The 19,034-nt window shown below is 37.3% G+C and overlaps 1 protein-coding gene across 3 annotated transcripts in view; it reads left to right on the top strand.

The window, feature by feature from the left end:
* Positions 1 to 19,034, top strand: part of TOX (thymocyte selection associated high mobility group box) — a 218,705-nt gene that overhangs the window by 184,949 nt on the left and 14,722 nt on the right. For all 3 annotated transcript variants that reach the window (XM_005418332.2, XM_031066563.1, XM_031066562.1), the window contains one exon: positions 7,769 to 7,849. In XM_005418332.2, coding sequence (XP_005418389.1) covers positions 7,769 to 7,849 — 81 coding nt within the window. The remainder of the gene's footprint in view (positions 1 to 7,768; positions 7,850 to 19,034) is intronic.

The following is a 19,034-nucleotide window of genomic DNA, read 5'->3' as shown; positions in this document are numbered from 1 at the left end:
ATTATACATATGAGGCAGCTGACAAATCCTCTGAGCTCACAAAATCAAATCATTTACTCCTCATTGGTGCTCAAAGACCCACTAGATAAAAGCTGCAGTTTATTCTTTAATATCTGATGGAACTTGGATTGTATGTTACCAATACTTGTGTAAAACTAAGTCCCTGTGCATTAGTGTCAATGTTTTTGGTGCTGTTACCATTTTCACTATAACCCCCAAGCTTTCAGGGGTTTTTATTTTGTCTCTAAAAGAACCCAGACTGATCTAGACATTAAAAATAACGAAGAGTGTTATATAAGTTTCTCTTCTGACCACAGGGATGTTTTAGACATAGCAGCACATTATCCACTGCTGGGATGAACCAGGTAGACCAGGAGGGGATTCACAAGTAACACTGGCCAACACCTCAAATCTCCACAGCTTCTGTCATGATGTGAAACACCACAAGTCGGATCAAAGTGGATCCAAGATCAGTGTTTCAAGAGGTCTTGACTCTGACTGTCCTTTGGGAGCATGCAACCTAGATCCTCCCTCCCAGGGTATCCTCCCTCCCAATGTCATCCCATCCCTTGACATGATAGATGAGGTTATCCACCCCATGGCTGGAAGAGCCATCGTGTCCCCATTGCATTGCCATGCATGTAAGGTGCCCAGTGTCAGGATGTCAGACAGCTCAGGGTGCTGAAACAGCTTCAGAAGATGTGCACACCATGAGATCAAAGTAGTCAGTAGCATTTTTAAAACAAATTTTCAATTTCTTCCCTTATACATGCTGATGTACTCACCCAGACAATTGTTTATCTATCTCTTATTCTCCCTTTAAAAATCTTTCCTTGCTCCATGCTAATGAAGCAATCTCCAAGGAATAACTAACACAATTGTAAGAGGATGAGAATGTACCTCCAGTTTAGTAGATAAACAACCACATAAGGTTTAGCTTTGTTTTATTTTTGTAAATGAGAATAGGAAGAGAAGGCACATCTGTGTGTGCACACTGCCAAAGTGAATTATAAGCAAAATGGATTCTGGAATAGGCACAACAAACAGCAACTTCACATCTCTCCTCCCAGCTACTTGCACCTATGTGCTTTCACCAATCTTGCATCTTAGGAGTGTTTGGGAGATGCACTGTTTTTCTTTACAGATTCCTCTATTGGAATTGCATCTCTGCCCTTTGAAGGTCCAGACTGGGGTGTTAAGATTTCAAAACAACTGATCCTCATCCTGGTGTATTCTCCTTGTCCCTTCCTCTGAAAGCATCTGGAATGAAAGCATCATTAATGAGCTGAAACACAAATGGGCCAATAATAGGCACATACTATGTGCAGATATAGCTCATGTCTATTTACACATAAGTTAATTTATATCTTCAAGTTTTTCCACCCTGGTTTCTATGTGGCCAGTCCTTGAACCCCTTAACTTCCGTTGACGTCAGAGGGGAGATGTATCAGGCCCTCTGTAAAGTCACAGGGAACACCAGAAATCCACCCCTGCTCCGGGTGGATTTCTACCATCCATTTGCAGCACAAAACAACCTTGGCTCCTAGAGAAATATTGCACAAGGCCCCTGAGTTATGAAATGTTGACTTTAACTCCACTTTCTTATTGTACTTGGAAGCAGATGGGTCAAAAGGACCCTGGGTTTCAAATACTGCTGTAGCAATGTGCATAAATATTAGACTTAATTTTCAGCTTATTCTTCTTCCCCAGCTTTTAGCCATACATTTGACTTCCACAGGAACATGACTTTTCTGTCCTTTGCATACAAAACTGGATTTAGGCCCAATTATTATATCTCCATTCAGGCTCACATACTTAAAAAAAATAAATAAATAAAAAGAGTACCAGCAGGTGGAAATAATCATCAGATAAATCATGTGTTTAATGTCACTTGTTTTGTACTCAACTTTCATCCAGTGTGCTTCTGATAAAGTATGCAGTCCTGTTCCTGTAAGCTGAAGCATCAAGATTATAAGGTCAAATTATTTAGGCCTGGCACAAATGGCTGCAATTTCCAGTGTTCTCCAGGAGTCTCATTGTTTGTGCTAGAGCTGAATTTGGCCTGTGATCTTTCCCCCACATGCCAGAAAGACAGAATTCTTTCCCCTAAGCTTCTAATACATCATCAGTGTCTTTTCCATGCTCTACAGTCAAAGAGACTTCTGAGCCATATAGCCAGCCCTGGGCCTCTTTGTTACTGTATGTACTTAGATTGAAAATCAAATGGTAATATATTTCAACGTCCATTAAGCAATTCTGAGGATTTTTTTTTCTGACTGCTGTGGGAATATCTTTCTCCATATTTTAGATGAGTGTGTGCAGCTCTAGGTGCCTTTGCTGCAAAATCAGGAGATTAAAACTAGAGATATGTCTCCCACTTGGAAAAAAATACAAGCTTTCTCTATGAGCCGACATATTTAGGGCCAGGAATGACAATCTGAATGTGGAATTTAATTCTGGATTGGAGCCTACCGTATTTTATCAGATGACATTCTTGTAACTGTAGTCCGTGAAAATGACACTCCCATGGGATATAACAGTGCGGAGACCAAGAATACAGAATCAGTCATGTTGCTTTTTGATTTACTGTTTTTGCATATACTGTTTTGTGGGGTTTCTGGAACACTTCCACCAGAACAAACGTGGGCACTTCTACATCATTTTTAAAAGACAAATATAACTTGCTTGCAAGTCTCAGCTCTAAGGAGATATCCACAAAATAAATAGAAAATTTCCCTTTCTTTGTCATCCTTATACCATCTATTTAGGCAAAGCCAGGGAAGTAGCATGGTTCTTTGTAATTTGCTTTGTCATTTAGGAGACACAGAGCTTTTGCAAACTTCCATAAAACACAAATTCTAAAAGTTTCTTTTTCTCCTAAAATTATGAGTCAGTTTAGTTCACTGTCTCCAAGTCTAGTATCATCTCTAGAATCAAAGGGGACTGTAGTGCCAAGCAATAATTATCATCTGATTAGTCCATTATCATCTGATAGTCAAAACTGATGATGTGGTTGCAGGCATTTCAGTGCCTGTTTGGGCTCTTGTGATGACTGGGGAAAGGGAGATCTGTTCCCCTCAGGCAATAAGGGTACAAGCTACAAGGTCCTGAATCCGCTGCTTAGTGTTGTGATGTGCTGATAATCCTCCACAAGGAAGTTGGGAGGAAGTTCATTGTGAAAAAATGGCTAACCAGAACAAAATCCTGGCTTAAGACATTACAGGTATATTTCAACTAAATATATATATATATATATATATATATATATATGTATCAGTAATGAACTTCATATTATACAACACATAGAAAAGGACAGGAGACATACAGCCTGCCTCAAATAATTTATGATCCAAAAAGTCAAGAACTAAAGAGCAGTTAGTTAAAATATATAAAATAAAACATGATCAGAATCTGGCAGAATAAAGCAAAAGTGCTTAAGTTCTACTCTGGCTTTACTTTGGTGAATCTAGTATTTGGGAGTGGTTGTCCCAGAACTTGCCACCCCTCTATCTCCAAGTGGAATTTTGGGTGCATTCAGTTTAGGGATGTGTATCACTGTTAAAAAGAAGAGTTCAGTCCCTGCTGCAGTAGCTCTGGTGGCCCACATACATGGTCAGCCCAGGAAACCTGAGCTAAAGGTTGCTGGTGCAATGGCCTGGGGGCTGGTACCAACCTGTGAGAGCCCAGGGCATTAATTTTTCCTGGTAGCCTAATTCAAATGATATGTTATATATATGATATATATTATATTATATTATATTATATTATATGTTATATATTATATATATTGTATTATTATATGTTATATATTTAATTTCTATTTCTACTTACATTTATATTTATATATAATATATCTATATTTATATGCACAAAGTAGGGGTTTGTGCTCCTTTTTACATGATTTGCTGTACAGTGTAAGGGAACTTGAAGCCACCTTGGAAGTGCAATTAGATGAGGACCTGTGTATTATGCTGTCTGCATTTGCATGTGTGAAGCACAGTAGGAAATTAATGCCAGCAAGTTCCATTTACAGATGAATGTATGCAGTCTTGGTGTTTTGGGGTTTCTATAACATGCTGAAGAGGAAAAGAATAAATTAAACTGACCCACCCTGCATATACAAAATTATATCTTTTTCTGCCAACATTCTTTTTTTTTCCACAACTGGGACAATATAGAAAATAAAATACTGTGTAAGGACACAAATATGCTGCTGAATCAGAATGGGCCTTTGCTGCCTGAGTGACAATCAGTTGACGTTCAATTATCATGTTAATCGAATTAAAGGAAAATGGAAATTACTTAATTCCATAACTATATGTTCCTGTCAAGTTACTTATTTAATAATTGTTGCTTGCTTGACAGAGGACAAGAAAATGACCTTATAGGAGATTTCTAAGATGCTATAAATAAAATTAAATACTCCCACTATACCGTATAGATAAGCAAGAGAACAGAACCCTGCTTTATGATACAGGAAAAATGTTAATTGTATTATTGGATATGATGTGCTTGATAATTTGGCACTGTCTTAAGCATGAAGCTCAAAAGACCTTCAGCTGTTTTCTAGAGCACTCTTGAATGATGACACAAGTCCTTTTCCTCCCCAAAAGTGCTGCAAAGATACGAGTCTTATACTTACAACAGCACAAAACTATTTAAGCCTGTGGGCTAAAAAAGACACAGCTGCAGAAAAAGAAATTTAAAAGAGTTTGAGAGAAGCAGCTGACTTGTTCATACCTGTTTGAGGTACTGCTGCACATGCTGAAGACACTCCCCACTTGCCCTGCCTTCATAAGCCCCCAGTGCAAGTCCAGTCCAGCACAGAGCCAGTGAATTGGTACCACTGCCAGGGCCACATTCATTCACCTTCAGAGAAAAATATTGATGGCCAGACCAGATTTTGTTGCTATTTATGTTACCAAGTGTTTACTCCCCAGACAGGCAAAATTTACCCTAGTTTTCAGTCTGGGCCATGACCAATCAATTTCCAAAACCAGCATGAGGATCATCAGCCTACTTGTCTGCTAACCTAAGCAGTGGGCACCTTGGGAAGGACATAGTGAGAGCTCAACCTATTGTCCTCAGAGGACACACCAATGCTTTTCCAGGGACAAACTGGGATGAACTGATGACCTTCCAGGCCAGCCAGCCTGCAGAAGCCATTCTTGCCAATGCAAAAGTCAAAGCAGGCTGGGGTAATCTAAAACTTTTTCCCACCCAGTAAGGAGTTTTTTACTATAATGACTTCCTGTTAAATCAGTACATTTTATTGTGCCAGGGAAGATAAGGTGTTCATGTGATTATTATTCATTCACCAAAAGATTCAAAAGAAGAGGGCAAGGCAGTGTGTACACTGAACATGGTAGATGCATAGGTAGGACATAATTAAATAACAACTGTCTTAATGATGTTTCTATGAAGTAGTGGTGTTTTAGATGGAGATTTGCAAAATTGTTGTTAGTTTCATATTATTGAGTTAACCTTGTGCAATATGACTATTTGCAGGAAAAGTCAGGTCCAGAGGACTTTCAATTATGCTGTGACTGTAGAAACACAGCAGGAGTGTCTATTTTTTATATTTGTGTAATGCAAAATAAAACCCAATGTGGAAGCAGTAGATCCATGATCTTTTGAAGAACATTGTTCTGTGTAAAATTTGTTGTTCAGCTCTGTTTTTTAAGTTGGCTATCAGGGTGATGCAGAGGCGTTGCAATATACAAAGCAGTATAACTTAGTCTTTGTTCTGTAGGTCAAGCTGTATTAATTTCAGCAGCTAGGAACAGACTGCTGACTAATTTCTTATTTGTTTTCAAAACAAATAGAAATTCCCCTAATAATCACAAATGATAACAATTTAAGAAGCAAATTGCTACTTTTTTTTTATTTGCAGAACAGTAGGAGATCAACAAATGTTACATATTTATCTTAATCTGGAGAAATTACAAGGGTGCAAAGATACAGTTGCACAGCTAAAACCAATCTTTTCCCCTCTCTGGCTTTATAGTTACAATTTTTGAAGCCTAAGACTTCTCTGTTTCCATTATGATCTTTTGCTTCCCTGGGAAGCAAAATCTTTAATCCTTTTAGGCAGCCTCTGAGTTTTGCCAGCCTGTATCTGAGATTTGTTCTGTGTCTGAAAGTAAAGCGTTAGTGAAACAAAAAATTGTTTCACGAGTACATTCTTTATAAAAATGGTTTTGTACTGAATCCTTCCAGCCTGACATGACCACTCTCCCTTTGTTGTCTGCAACTGTATTGTCCTCTGTGTGTACACTCTGTGCTGCCAGGTCCTCTCCATTTACAGGACTGCAGGTTTTACTGAAGCATTGGAAGATCAAAAGAGAACACTTTAAAGTTCCATAAAGTTTATCTTTCTAGGGAGGAGATGTTCATGTGTGCTTTTAGCTGTGGAATTCAGAAGAACACCCCAAAATTGTCCTCCTAAATAGCTTTATCTGTCTTTTAGCTTTGAATCAATAGCCCAGTTAACCAGGCAGTGGGGAATGGGAGGGCGAAGGTGGACAGTCTTTACTTTCCTCGTGGAGGCTTTCCACAGGTGCCCAGGTTGTGCATTTGGCTGGAGAAATGGACAACAGATACACAAAGCTGCAGTTTCATTTTGTGCAATATTATGAACCCCAAATGTCCGTCCATATGTGGATAAACCTTTGGCAAATGACTTAAAAATCATTAAATATAACAACAATAAAAAAGTAAATTTTCTTTCCCTTTATTTTTCTCCCTCACTTTTAAACCTTTAGATGTTAAACTTCTCCTTTCAACAAGAAAGATGAGGAGTCAGTCCTGCTTAGTTACATGAAGCCCAGATGCATGCATGACTCCTAAATCTACCCCTTCAGGAAAAAAACCAAAACATGAAGTAATGAGAAACTCATGACAATATTTGCAAACAGAAATGTTGAGTTGTCCCTAAATCTGTCACTGACATGGCTAACAGCAAGTCATTAGCTAGGCTCCATGGGTCAGAACCTGGTTCTCCTCCTGAGAGCTTTCAACCCTAAATATCTACGCATGCTTTTGTAACATCATGTCCTTGTAGTGCTATGAGGTCCTGCTTAACCCTGCAGATAGTCTTTGGTCTTGAAATCTGGGCAAAATGGAAGTGATTCTCCAAGGTCTTTAATCTATTATGAGATTGTGCACATGCCACATTTAAAATAATTTGGTGAGTTGAGAGAAATGTACAGAAATAGATCCGTGCTTCTGAGAAGTTAATTAGACCGATATGGGATCAAGACTGGAATAATGACTAACATTTATTATCCTTAGCAGCTCCATGGGCTTCTTTGACTGCCCCCAACAGTTCACCCAGGGAAGAGAGGAATTCTTTTGGCTAATCTGTAGTGCTGTCATCTCCTCCTTCATTTAGCTCAAATGTCTTTCTGCAAATTCTTGTCTTCCCCAGAGGGTTTTAACTGGTCTCACAGGTGGAAGCCAGTGGAGAGGGTCACACCCACCTTCCCCCATCCCCAAAGGTCCCATTTGAAAGTACAACCCACACTTCACTTTGAGCAATTAAATCTGAGGTGCTATGAGGGATATTGTTTTTTCAGTACTGCTGGTTAGTGAAATGGTGTTTCACAGTTGGAATAATATTTTCTTTAAAATACTTGATGTTTATTATTTCACGCTTTAAGCAACATGTGGAGGAAAGGCTGTTTACTTAGAAAGACATAGAGACACACCAGTGATATATGAAAACAAAACCAGATTAATTTACCAATGTGCCACTCTTTGTTTTTAGGTATACAAAAAGAAAACTGAAGCTGCCAAGAAGGAGTATCTGAAGCAGTTAGCTGCCTACAGAGCAAGCCTTGTATCCAAGGTAACACATGATGTATATACATACACACATCTATATAGTGACATATTGCAAACCATCTTCAGCTGAGCACCGCAGTATTTAGTGCAAATAGCCTTGTTTATTATCACCTTAAACTTGTGTTTAAGTTGCAAATGCTCAATAAACACAGTCATCTGTCCACATAAAGACATCCTTTCCCTCCTGGTCATCAAGACAGCACTTCAGTTTGGGAGTAACATGTAAGTTCATCAGGGGAAGGAGGTAGTGGCAAACAGACCTCCATATAACAAACATGCCAGGCAGCCACTGTGCTACCAATAAGGGCAAAAAATGTATATCATGCTCAAAATGCCTGGGTTTGGTTTTGTGGGGTTTTTTTTAGTACTGCTTTTTACCTTGCAATCACAAGACAGAAATAATCAAGCTCAGATGTTACTGCAGATTTTCATAAGAAATGTGAATTTACATTTTATGTCCAGCAGGCCATTGTGAGCACAGCGTAGGTCACCACTAAGGCAATGGTGGAACATTCTTTACTGTAACACACCAAATATACAACCAGTAGCAGTTTTCTAAATAGATTTATTCAAACATTCTCAGTGCCCATAATTTTGCAGTAGACTCTTCAGAATTTGTAATAAACTTTTAAACATCTATTACATTAAGTGTCTATTACAATGCAGAAGAATGTGAAATAACTATACTATGTCAATGTGAAAAACCCATTGAGCAACTTCAGAATCTTACCAGTTAGAACTACTTGTTTTGGATCTATCGAAACAAATTTAGATAAATTTTCTTCTTAGTTAAATAAAATCAATTTTAGAGGTAAAGAGCACAGTATGAAGGACTGGCATGTAGGACATGAGAAGAACTTCTTGGTTAGTTTCAAAATATTTTTGGGGCCCTGCACACAATGCTACTCTGTATACTATATTAATTTTTCAGGGGGTTTGCTATATGATTAGCCATGCAAGGACTTTTCATGCTTGCTTCCGCATTATCTCTGTATTTGGTCAGTGTTTGTTCTGAATTTAAAAGTCTGAAATATGGCTGCCACCTAATTCAACTTTGGGGGTTTTGTGCTATAACTTTCCATTTTTTAGATGCCATTATAAATACTCCTGTATTTAATTAAAGTAATTTACAGTATACCTTTCATTTCTGTATTTGGACAGTTTGGTTCCAGAAATAATCATTGCCTTCAGAAAGAGTACCATCTGAACACAAGCAAATCTTTTTGAAATAGCTTGCTTATTGGCAAAAGATAGGTCTAAAAAGCTCAAAATATTCCAGTTTTAACACAGCTTTTCACTTGAGAAGATAACTTGGCTATTATTATTCAGTACATCATGGACTATTTACATAACACTCTTAAGTGGCTTTATTTTGATATGCACAATATAAAAAATGTGATTTTTTAAATAATAAAAGAGTATATTATGGCATTTTTTGAAATTTTGTTTTAGAAAAAATTTGGAAGACTCTTGATCAGTTCAGTGCATTAATCCATTAGTGCAAATATTCAAATTTGTTGTTAGTCAGAAAAGCACTGAAGCATTTTCTTAACTTTTAAGCAATTATTTAAATTCTGCCCATAATGTAATGTTTTCCTCTAGTGTGGAAAGTATAAAAATATAAACTTAATGAAGCTGAGTACTGATTGCTTATTCCCATGAACACACTCAATGAATCTAAAAGAGCTGGCATGTAACAAAAGCAAGTCCATTTTGGAATAAGGCTGTAAAATAACCATTTGTAATATAATATCAGTATATTCTACATTATCATTATTAAATATTTATATGGCACCAGAAGAGTTGTAGTTTTTTAGACAAGCCTGTAAGCATGAGAGAGTATATATAATACATAATTAAGGTTATTTGGAGTCAAAGTGGTCTTTTATGTCCATGTTGTTACATTACCATCCATAAAAACTACTTTTAGATGGTATTATTAAGATTCCAAGACCTCATTATCAAAAGCTTAGACATGCCAAAAGTAACACACTTTTTCCAAAAATTCTTTATTACCATATTAATGATTTGCTCACAGTTATATTTTGTGCTTTGTGCCTCACTCTGTGGTACCTCACATTTATAATCAGGTGTTTACCCTGGATCCTCCTGAGTTATATTTACTGCATGTTGTTTAACCTTACTGCCTTATGGAATTTTCTGTGCTGCTCATCCCAACAGTGCTTTGGTATAAAGAAATTCTCACTAATACTTGGGACCAGGAAGTTTATATAGTCCATATTTTCAAACGCAATTAAATAACTGTGAAATCAGGTTCTCATTAATTTTGCATATTCTCCTTGGAATATCTTTTTTTTCAAAGTATTTGAACAATGTTAAGCCCTTCATGTTCATAGCAGAGCTCCAATGACTTTGGGGTGGCAGCTATGAGATCCTCAATTATGCTTCATATCCCATCAGGATACGCTTTGGCTATCCAAATGTTATCCAATTATCAAACTTTCTTTCATATCCCCTCCTAGAGGTCTCTGTCTGCAGGAGGAGGCCAGCACAAGTACGCAAGGGTTCTGCTCAGGTCCCCTCTGTCCAGCTCAGCAGGTGCCTTACACCTCCCAGAGCAGCTGCTTTTCCTGTTTCCTATCTTTTTGACACTGATTCTGCTGCCTTTTTCATGAAGTACTACTGGTTTTTAAACTAGTGAGCATATGAGAGTCTGTGCATGTTTTTTCTGCATTTATTTGCAAGTCTCTTTTCTGAAAAGCAAGGACTGGACATATGCCATGTTCTATCTACCTCAGTAGTCCAGACTTGGAACTGAATTCATGGCACCCACCTTGGCCATTTTAGATTCCAGAATAGTCAAAGTAGAAGATTAGATTAGAGAGGAGCAGAACTACTGCCAGAACACTTCCTAGCCTTTGCCTGATAGCAGAATAATGAAATTCAGACACAATGGTGTTCCTACCAAGCTCTGGGGTGGATGTGGATTATCAGGTGGAGAGAGTGGCCTTCTCCATGACATTCAGCTCCTTGCCCCTTTATTCTAATTTTTTTCTCTCCTCACCTCCCTGTTCATTGTTTAGAGAGCTGAGCAGTCCTGTTTGGAATTTGGCACACACACACAGAGGTCACACACACCCATAGTGTGTCTCATATCAGACTGTGCTATTTGACAAAATCATAGCTGAAAAGAGTGAAAATGTCACCAGCAATTCTGGTAATAGGATTGCCAGCCCATTTCTAGTAGACTTCTGAATGCTTTCATGATGTCTTTACAAGACATGTATGGCTACCACCCAGTAAATAAGGTAAACATATGATTGTATAAAAATGTCAGTATGCATTAATACCCATTCATTTATAAGTTTATTTCCTGTACTTTCTCCTTTTTCATTATACTGGTTGAAATTAATAAGTGTGTTGTTGAATTTGTTCATGTGTGTAAGAATTGATAGGCAAAGTAAAAACACACAACAAAGCATTATATCTTCTGCTATGCAAATTGCCATATTGCTTATAGTACTGACTAAGCCTTTGCATTGTAAACAAGTGTCTTTATATTTGCCCTTAGTTGCAACTTTTAGTACTATTCAGGTCCAGAAATGCAGTCTCTGGTATCTGGTAATTTGTACAGCATTACATAAAATGCTGTGAATTGCAATTTTACTTTTTTTCATAAAACAAGCACTTTTTCTAGCTTAACCAGCCTTTTTTCTGGCTGACATTAGAGGTTTTGCTGCATCTTTCAGATATATATATTTAATACAGATGTATATGGGTAAATGTTAAATATTTTCATATATTACATAGGTTCATCTATGAATATTTATAAAACAATATATACATGTTATGCATTCAACACACATTTATGTGCATATAAATGATACATATATGTGTGTTAATTATAACAGTACAACTGTACCTGTTTCAGTAGTATAAAAAGATTTCTCATCCCTTTTTTATTCTTTTTGACTAGATGAATCTTTAATTCTCTCTGTGTAGTGACACAATTTCAAGTTTCATGAAGATACATATTAGTGACTATGGCTGAAGCTAAAACCTCTCAGCAAGGGGCATATTATTCAATATCAAAATACTCAGGCATATTTCAAAACTCTGATGCTGTATCTAAGTCAAAGTGGTGTCCTCATTTGACTTTGAAGTGAACACATTGGACATTTTTCAGTTTTGTGGGCAGTGCAAATCCTTTGGACATGTAAAATTGCTTTGAAACTTATGGCAGACTTAGCTTTTCCTAGTCCATCATCCTGCAATTGTGGTTCATAAGCAAACTAAAGGTCATATCTGTAATACTGACATTGCCTTAATGCCATTAGCCCAGCAATTTGTAACCAGAGAGTTCCAGGGACCCAAAGTATCTGTTACATTGCCCATGGTGTAATAAAAATGATCAGCCTAAGGAATTCAAGTCTCTTAAAAATGCAGTGGACATAAATGAAAACATTTGACCTTCTTGTAAAAAGCAATATGGAGACCATGGTAAAGAAAAAATAAATACAATAATCAACAAAACAAGCAAACAAGCAAACAAAACCAAAACCCAAATATAACTCAAAACTAAAACTATAAAATTGGTATTAGTTTCCAATTTCATATATGTATGTGTGAGAGCATTTGCCTAACATATAAAAAAGCAAAAATATATAATAGATCTCCCTGATTATTCATTTCCCAACTCCTAAAAAAATGTGTGTGTGCAGGTGTGCTCTCTCCACAATTTGTTTTTAGTAACTGCATCACTTCATAGTGGCCAAGCTTCAGATGTAGGGGGGCTCTGTATCCTGGCTCACTCCTCCCTGAAATAAGCAGCTGCTGGGGTTTAGGACATTCTTTTGGGAGTAAAATTCTTAATATCCCTTGAGAAGAGTTAGTGACTGAACTGTCTTGTCTCCTGGTCAGTGCTTTAACAGTTTGGCTATTGCATGCAAAGAGAGCAGCATCCCTTCTGCTGCTGGCAAAGAGGCACCTGCTTCTGAGAATAGCTTTTCCTACATTATATCTCAACCTAGTCCATGCAGATGTTTTTGGAATTTCATGAGCCAGTTAGGCTGTTCTCAGTGAAAGCATAAGAGAAAGAATAAATAAAAAATACAGCTATGTTTGATGCATGATTTTTTTTTGGTAGCTATTAAAGTGCTACGAGGCATATGGCAATATTTCCCTTAAAGCAAAAAAACAGTCTCAGAGTGATGACATACACATACAAGTTTTACCTTTTTCCATTAGAATCACTAGATAGAAAAACTATAATGAAAAGCTTCCAAAGCAGGTACTTCTTGCTTCTGTGATACCTCATTCTTTCATTATTTCTGGACTTATTATGATGCAGTCAGAAATTTTCAAAGAATTGTAAATTGAATCATTTATGTGCAATTATGTGATGTACCAGAGTATCTGCTAAGTAAACGTGTATTTATAAAACAATTGTCTAATCATAACACAAGTCCAAACATTTTACTGCAGCTGAAAATAAAGAGCAAACTATATTTAAGTTAGTGCCATGAATTTGATCTGAGGCTAAATCATGTGATGCTTTACATTCAGCAGTACAAAAATTTAGAGATGCTCTCACATAATTTCTGCCAAAAAGTGGCAGAAATGTCTTGATCTTGATAGAAGCCAGGTTTTGATTTGAAAAGGAACTGTGTTTGTTTTTGAAGTGAGTTAATAAAACTAGATTTCACTATTAGCCTAGTGCTTCCATTTGGGGAATTAGAACATTTGTATCAAATTAAAGTTGCATAGCCTTTATCACATGTACCCCGGTTACATTCATAAAACATCCATTTTTACTTACATATCCTAAATGAATCCATGACAATCCCCTGTAGATGGTGACAAAATGTATATTTAGATTTGAAGATGTTCTTCTGAGCCACCTTGACTAATTATAGATGACAACCCATGGCTTACTCCTTTGTTTCTGAAACATCAAGAATGTGTCAAAAAGCTTTCTGAACTCTCTGGGGTCTCAGATGTTGTTATTGCAATAGGTGACTGGAATTAACAAAATAGGAAATGTCATTTGATAAGATCCTCTTGTGACTTAGGTAGGAAGGCAGCTGTGCTGCAAATATGCATATGAGTTATCCACTGGAGTGGATAGAGTTAAATCAAAGGGATCTCTGTAGGAGTTAAAGAGCTACGCTAAGGAAGAGAAAGCAGTGCTGGAGAGAAGTCATTCTCTCATAAGCATCTTCACAGGGGTATTAATGAAATGACAGCCCACGCAGGCTAGAAAAAGGGATTCTTCTCAAGGACAGGCTTGGGGTTGGAAGTCACCTAAAATGTCCAAAATGTTACAAAAAGACAGGATTATGTGAACACAGAAAAGCTGAGAGAAGGAATAAACAATTCAAGATGCTCTTTCCACCAAAGAGACAGCAAAGACAGCAGATGCAAACTTAAGCTTAGGTAAGCTTTGTAGGAGCTGCATAAATATGCAGCCAATTTCCTTCTATCTGCTTCTGTAATGTCACAGTACTGAACATAACTCATTTTTAAGCTGAGTCAGACCTGCCTAAGTTTGATCACAGCCTGCACAGCCTGGACCATCCTGGTACCAGCTGACATAATCACTGCTGTTTCCTGAGTGTAACCTTCACTCTGGTCACAGAGTCTGAAGATTGTTGAATTCCTCAGCATGGCTCAAGGACAGACACCAGTCACCAGGTGTGAGCATGGCACTGTCATGGAAAGGGACAGTGTGGCAACCACGTAGGTTTATGATACATATTCATGTAAAACCTGAATTAGGTTTAGCTCTTTTCCAGGCTTTGAAATCCTCACATAGTGCATGTTCCAGTCTGCAGAGAGAGGAGGCCAGACCTCCATTTCTCATTTAAAGAGAAACACCTGTTTCTGATTTAAGATAGACCTATGTTACACCATTATGACTTTGTAAAAAAAAAATCATTCTGAATTTGGAATATATTGTGTTTGCCCACAAGTAAAGCTGCTTACACTGTTAGTTGTTTGCATATTGGCCATAAGGCTCGCTTTGTCCTTGAGGAGGTTTCTCAGCATATATTTAAACAACACATAAGCATACAGTAGAACCAAGAACATTTACTGAATGTTCTGAGTGTATTTACTGACTATTTTACTACAAAGGAGAGCTTAATTTGTGTTATTAATAAAGAAGCATTTTGATAATATCTTATCTGTAAACAACTGAAATTATATTGCTCCAACTGAAAGGCTTTGATCATTAATTTTCTGAAATCAATAGAACAAGAAAAAAAACCCTTTTTTCCTTTCTAAATAGAACATCTCTGGTTTCTTTGGGACAACACTGACTTTTTAGTTTCACATTGCAAGAAGCAGTATTAGTTGAACACTGCATACTAGAGTGAAATTATTGTAAAAATCTATTTAATTCCCACATATTATTCTATGGTAGAAAAGAATTCTGGATATGATGCATGTATAAATTATGTAAGTTGAAGATATCCATATACATCATCTGTGAATACATCTATGTAGTCCTACTTATCGGCAACATTTCTAGCAAAAACTGCATTAATATGTCAACAATAGAAATAAGTATAATCACTTTTAGATTCCAGGCATGCTTCTTATGGATCAGAGGTCAAAAGTAGTGATCATCAACTGGGAGTGATTCTCAGCCTCTATTAGTCAGATCCTACCTGGTTTTCATGAAAAATACAATGGACAGCCAGACATTAATACTTCAGCAACAGTAAGAGTGTTGGGCTGTGATCCAAATTCTGTTTGAATTAATAATAGATTTTCCTTTAAATTCAGTAGTCTAAGGACCAGGCCCTTTGAGTACTGCCTTCTTAAAACACATCCTTGCTTTAATTTCAACCACATGGATGTTGATGTTCCAACAGAAATGGGATTACAATCTCCAACAGTAGCCAGAAGGCAGACACAATTTAGAAAGAGAACCAATACCCATGTGTAGGTTTCAAGAGCTGTTTGGTTACACAGACGCATAGGTGAGAGCTTAAAGTGTGAGTTTTCAAATTGTTTCAAAGTTTTCAGATTATGTCCCAAAGATATGGAGATGCCAAAATGGCATCATCTAGGTTTTTGGTTTTTTTTTTTATAACACAGCTAAATTGAGCAGGATGTCTTTACCAAAAATAATTTCTCAACCACAGGAGTGAGTTGAATAGGGTGAAATCTCAATGTCACTTTCCTCTAAGGAGCAGACACACTCCCTGTGCCTGAGTGCAGTGTGATAAGAATGATCACCTGGCCCAGGGCAGTTCCCTTCAGGAAAGAATGGCACAACTAAGTGAGAAATGCCTAACCCGTTATTCCTAATTGAATTCTTTAATTTGGCAATAAAGCATAAGGAGTTTTGGCACACAGCTGGGGGATAGAGGTGCATGGGAAAGCTCTCTTTGCTCTAAAATTGGTAGGGAAGTCATGAGTTTGGTGAAAAGCATGGGGAATAACTTGATTCAGCACTTTCCAAACTTTGTGCAAAATTATCCACCCTGAATGCTTTAAGAGCAGCACTCATCTGCATCATCACACACTTCCTTGAAAATATTATACAAATAAAATAATTTTGTGAACCAAGGGTCATGCACCACCAGTAATTTTAGTTAATATAATTACACTTGTTATCATCAGAATTACAGTAGTACTTATTTTGTTCCCTCTATTTTCCTGTATGTCTTCTACTTTCATCATCTATCTGTTGGGATTTCAAAATGTTCTTCCCTTTTTTCTTTGTGTTTCAGAAAAACAACAGATTCTTTTTGGGGGGAGGGGATGGGAAAGGGATTTCTGTTGTGCCTAAAGGGCAGTCATACTTTCTCTGTTCCATTGCCATGTCTTCACCTTCTGAGTTTTGGGTTTTTTTTGTTTAATTTAGACAGGAGTGATGATGTTAGAAGGAGATACGGGTCCATAGGAAATCCTTCTCCTAGACTATGAAGATTTTCTCCTAGTCGATGAAGTTGATGTTAAGATTTACAGAACAAGTATAAGCCACTCAAAGAGCATAAAGGACTGTTATGAAAAACTAATTTGTCACCCTAGTGTATGTTCCCTAATGGATGTGTAAAATACCACCACCTGCCATTAACTAAATGTAATATTCTGTCACCCTCTAGTGGTGGGTGTGCACCACCATTCTCCAGCTAGTTGTCATGGAAGATGTCCTCACTACATGTCTAGAAGAAGATTTTTTAGCATTTAGGATTTACTAGGCCCCAGTGTTTTGTGGCCTGTGTGTATGGATTTGTAATTTTGGTCTCCACTACATATATCTGAATTTTGTCCTAGAACTTCATCCTATAAATTAGTGATGTAAATTGCCTGTGTTGGTTTGGGGCAGATTAATTAGAAGTTTGGGTGAGCTTTTTAAGTTGCGTGCTCTTCTCCTTGGATAAGTCAAGAGAATATTGGCTGAAATCCAACCTGCAAAGTAGAAAATGTAACTGTGTATTTGAAGCCCTTATTGGACAGTCAAATCCATTCTTTCTTAATTCCAATTTTTACTCATAATAAAATTCCTTGTCTAAGACTGTCTGGTACTGCAGTGGACCAGTGCAATGCACATTCTTGTTTGTGAGAGCAGCAATTGGGCCCAAAATCATAGTGTCACCTATGTGTCATACATGCTTCTTGTTTTATTTCACAGCAAAGTGTTATCACAAAGCTGAAATACTTGACATCACCTATTTTATTAGGTCCAGCAATACTTACAAAATATGTGTTTCTGACCCAGCTGCAGAAAAAAACTGAAAGTACAGTATACTGAAGAAGGGCACTTAATGGGTTCATTTATCAAGATTCCAGTAACTTATTTTGTTCCCTCTATTTTCCTGTATGTCTTCTACTTTCATTATCTTTCTGTTGGGATTTCAAAATGTTCTTCCCTTTTTTCTTTGTGTTTCAGAAAAACAACAGATACTGATATTTGATTTTGATTGATCTTGAAGGTTACACTCAATATCAAACACTGATATTGAACAATTTGGTTTCAGATCACATATGACTTAAAGCATCCTAAGTTATAGCAAAATACTTGCTCTTAAACTGAAGTGTTGTGCTTTTTACTGGATCAAGAGGAGGTGAAACATACAGAAAGCTGATTCATAGCTTGAGACAACTGAAACTGTCCCTTTTGATCACTTTGCAGAGCTCTTCTCAGAGGTGTAATAAGTGTTATTTATCTCTGACCATAGACTCTGCAATTCCTCTTAACATAATTCAGCATTTAAAGTATCAAATTATACTATCTATATGTCAGTAATTTTGTCAGTGTGGGCCATGCATCCACCACTTATGTGTGAACTCAGAATTGTGCAGTAATTAGATCGGTTCCCTAGTTCTTTGTTAAAGGTGTGTATGGCAGCATCTTTGTAGCGAAAAATGAAATAGAAGTGTGTATCAGTATGTCAGCAAAGGCTTTTTGCAGCACTCACCTCTCCAGGAGGATTAGTTTAGCCAATCTGCCCTTAGACACTTCAGGAGCAATTATCCCTGCTTGGACCACAGAGAGCCTGTCAGCTACACCATGGAAAGACAAACTGTTTCCGTGAGGGGACTGGGCTCTCAGAAAAACTTCCAAGTCTCTCAAGAAAGAACACAGCCTGCACCTCCTGTAATGTGTAATAAGCATGGGACACCCAAGAGGAGTCTCCTGACCATGCTGCTAATTAACAAACCTTCTGAATTGCTGAAATTGCAGTAAACCTGCCCATCATTCCTTCTACACTCAGGAGTGTTCTAAAAATACAACTGGGAAGAGGAGGGGGGAAATTGTTCCCATGTTTTCATGAACATTAATTCAATGTTTAAAAAATAATATCCAAATAATGGCAGATTTTTCAGCTACTTTCATACTTTCAGGCTTTTATGTCTGCATCTGAATCCTGCAAACATGAACATAATATTTATTGCACACGTGTACACCCACATGCGAGCAGAGCTAGGCAGATCCACAGAGACAGAGATTTGCATTAATTTTTTCATATTCATTTAATTTTCCTTCATTTACTGGAGAAAACAAGGGGTTTTTTGCTAATGGAACTGCAGTTTCACATAGGGAGAAGGAAGTTATCATTCTCATCTTCATCATTGCATATAATGAAGCAATTTCAGCAGCGCTCGTGTCAACAGATTGTTGGTGATGGTGCATCCTTCAGAAGGAATACAAATAGACTTCACTGACCCTGGAGTGCTGAGAGTAATATGAAACTTACTCTGACTTGTAAACT

The sequence above is a fragment of the Geospiza fortis genome, unplaced genomic scaffold (genome assembly GCF_000277835.1).
Source record: "Geospiza fortis unplaced genomic scaffold, GeoFor_1.0 scaffold53, whole genome shotgun sequence".
Classification (NCBI taxonomy): Eukaryota; Metazoa; Chordata; class Aves; order Passeriformes; family Thraupidae; genus Geospiza; species Geospiza fortis.
This window is presented reverse-complemented; position numbering and strand designations above follow the sequence as displayed.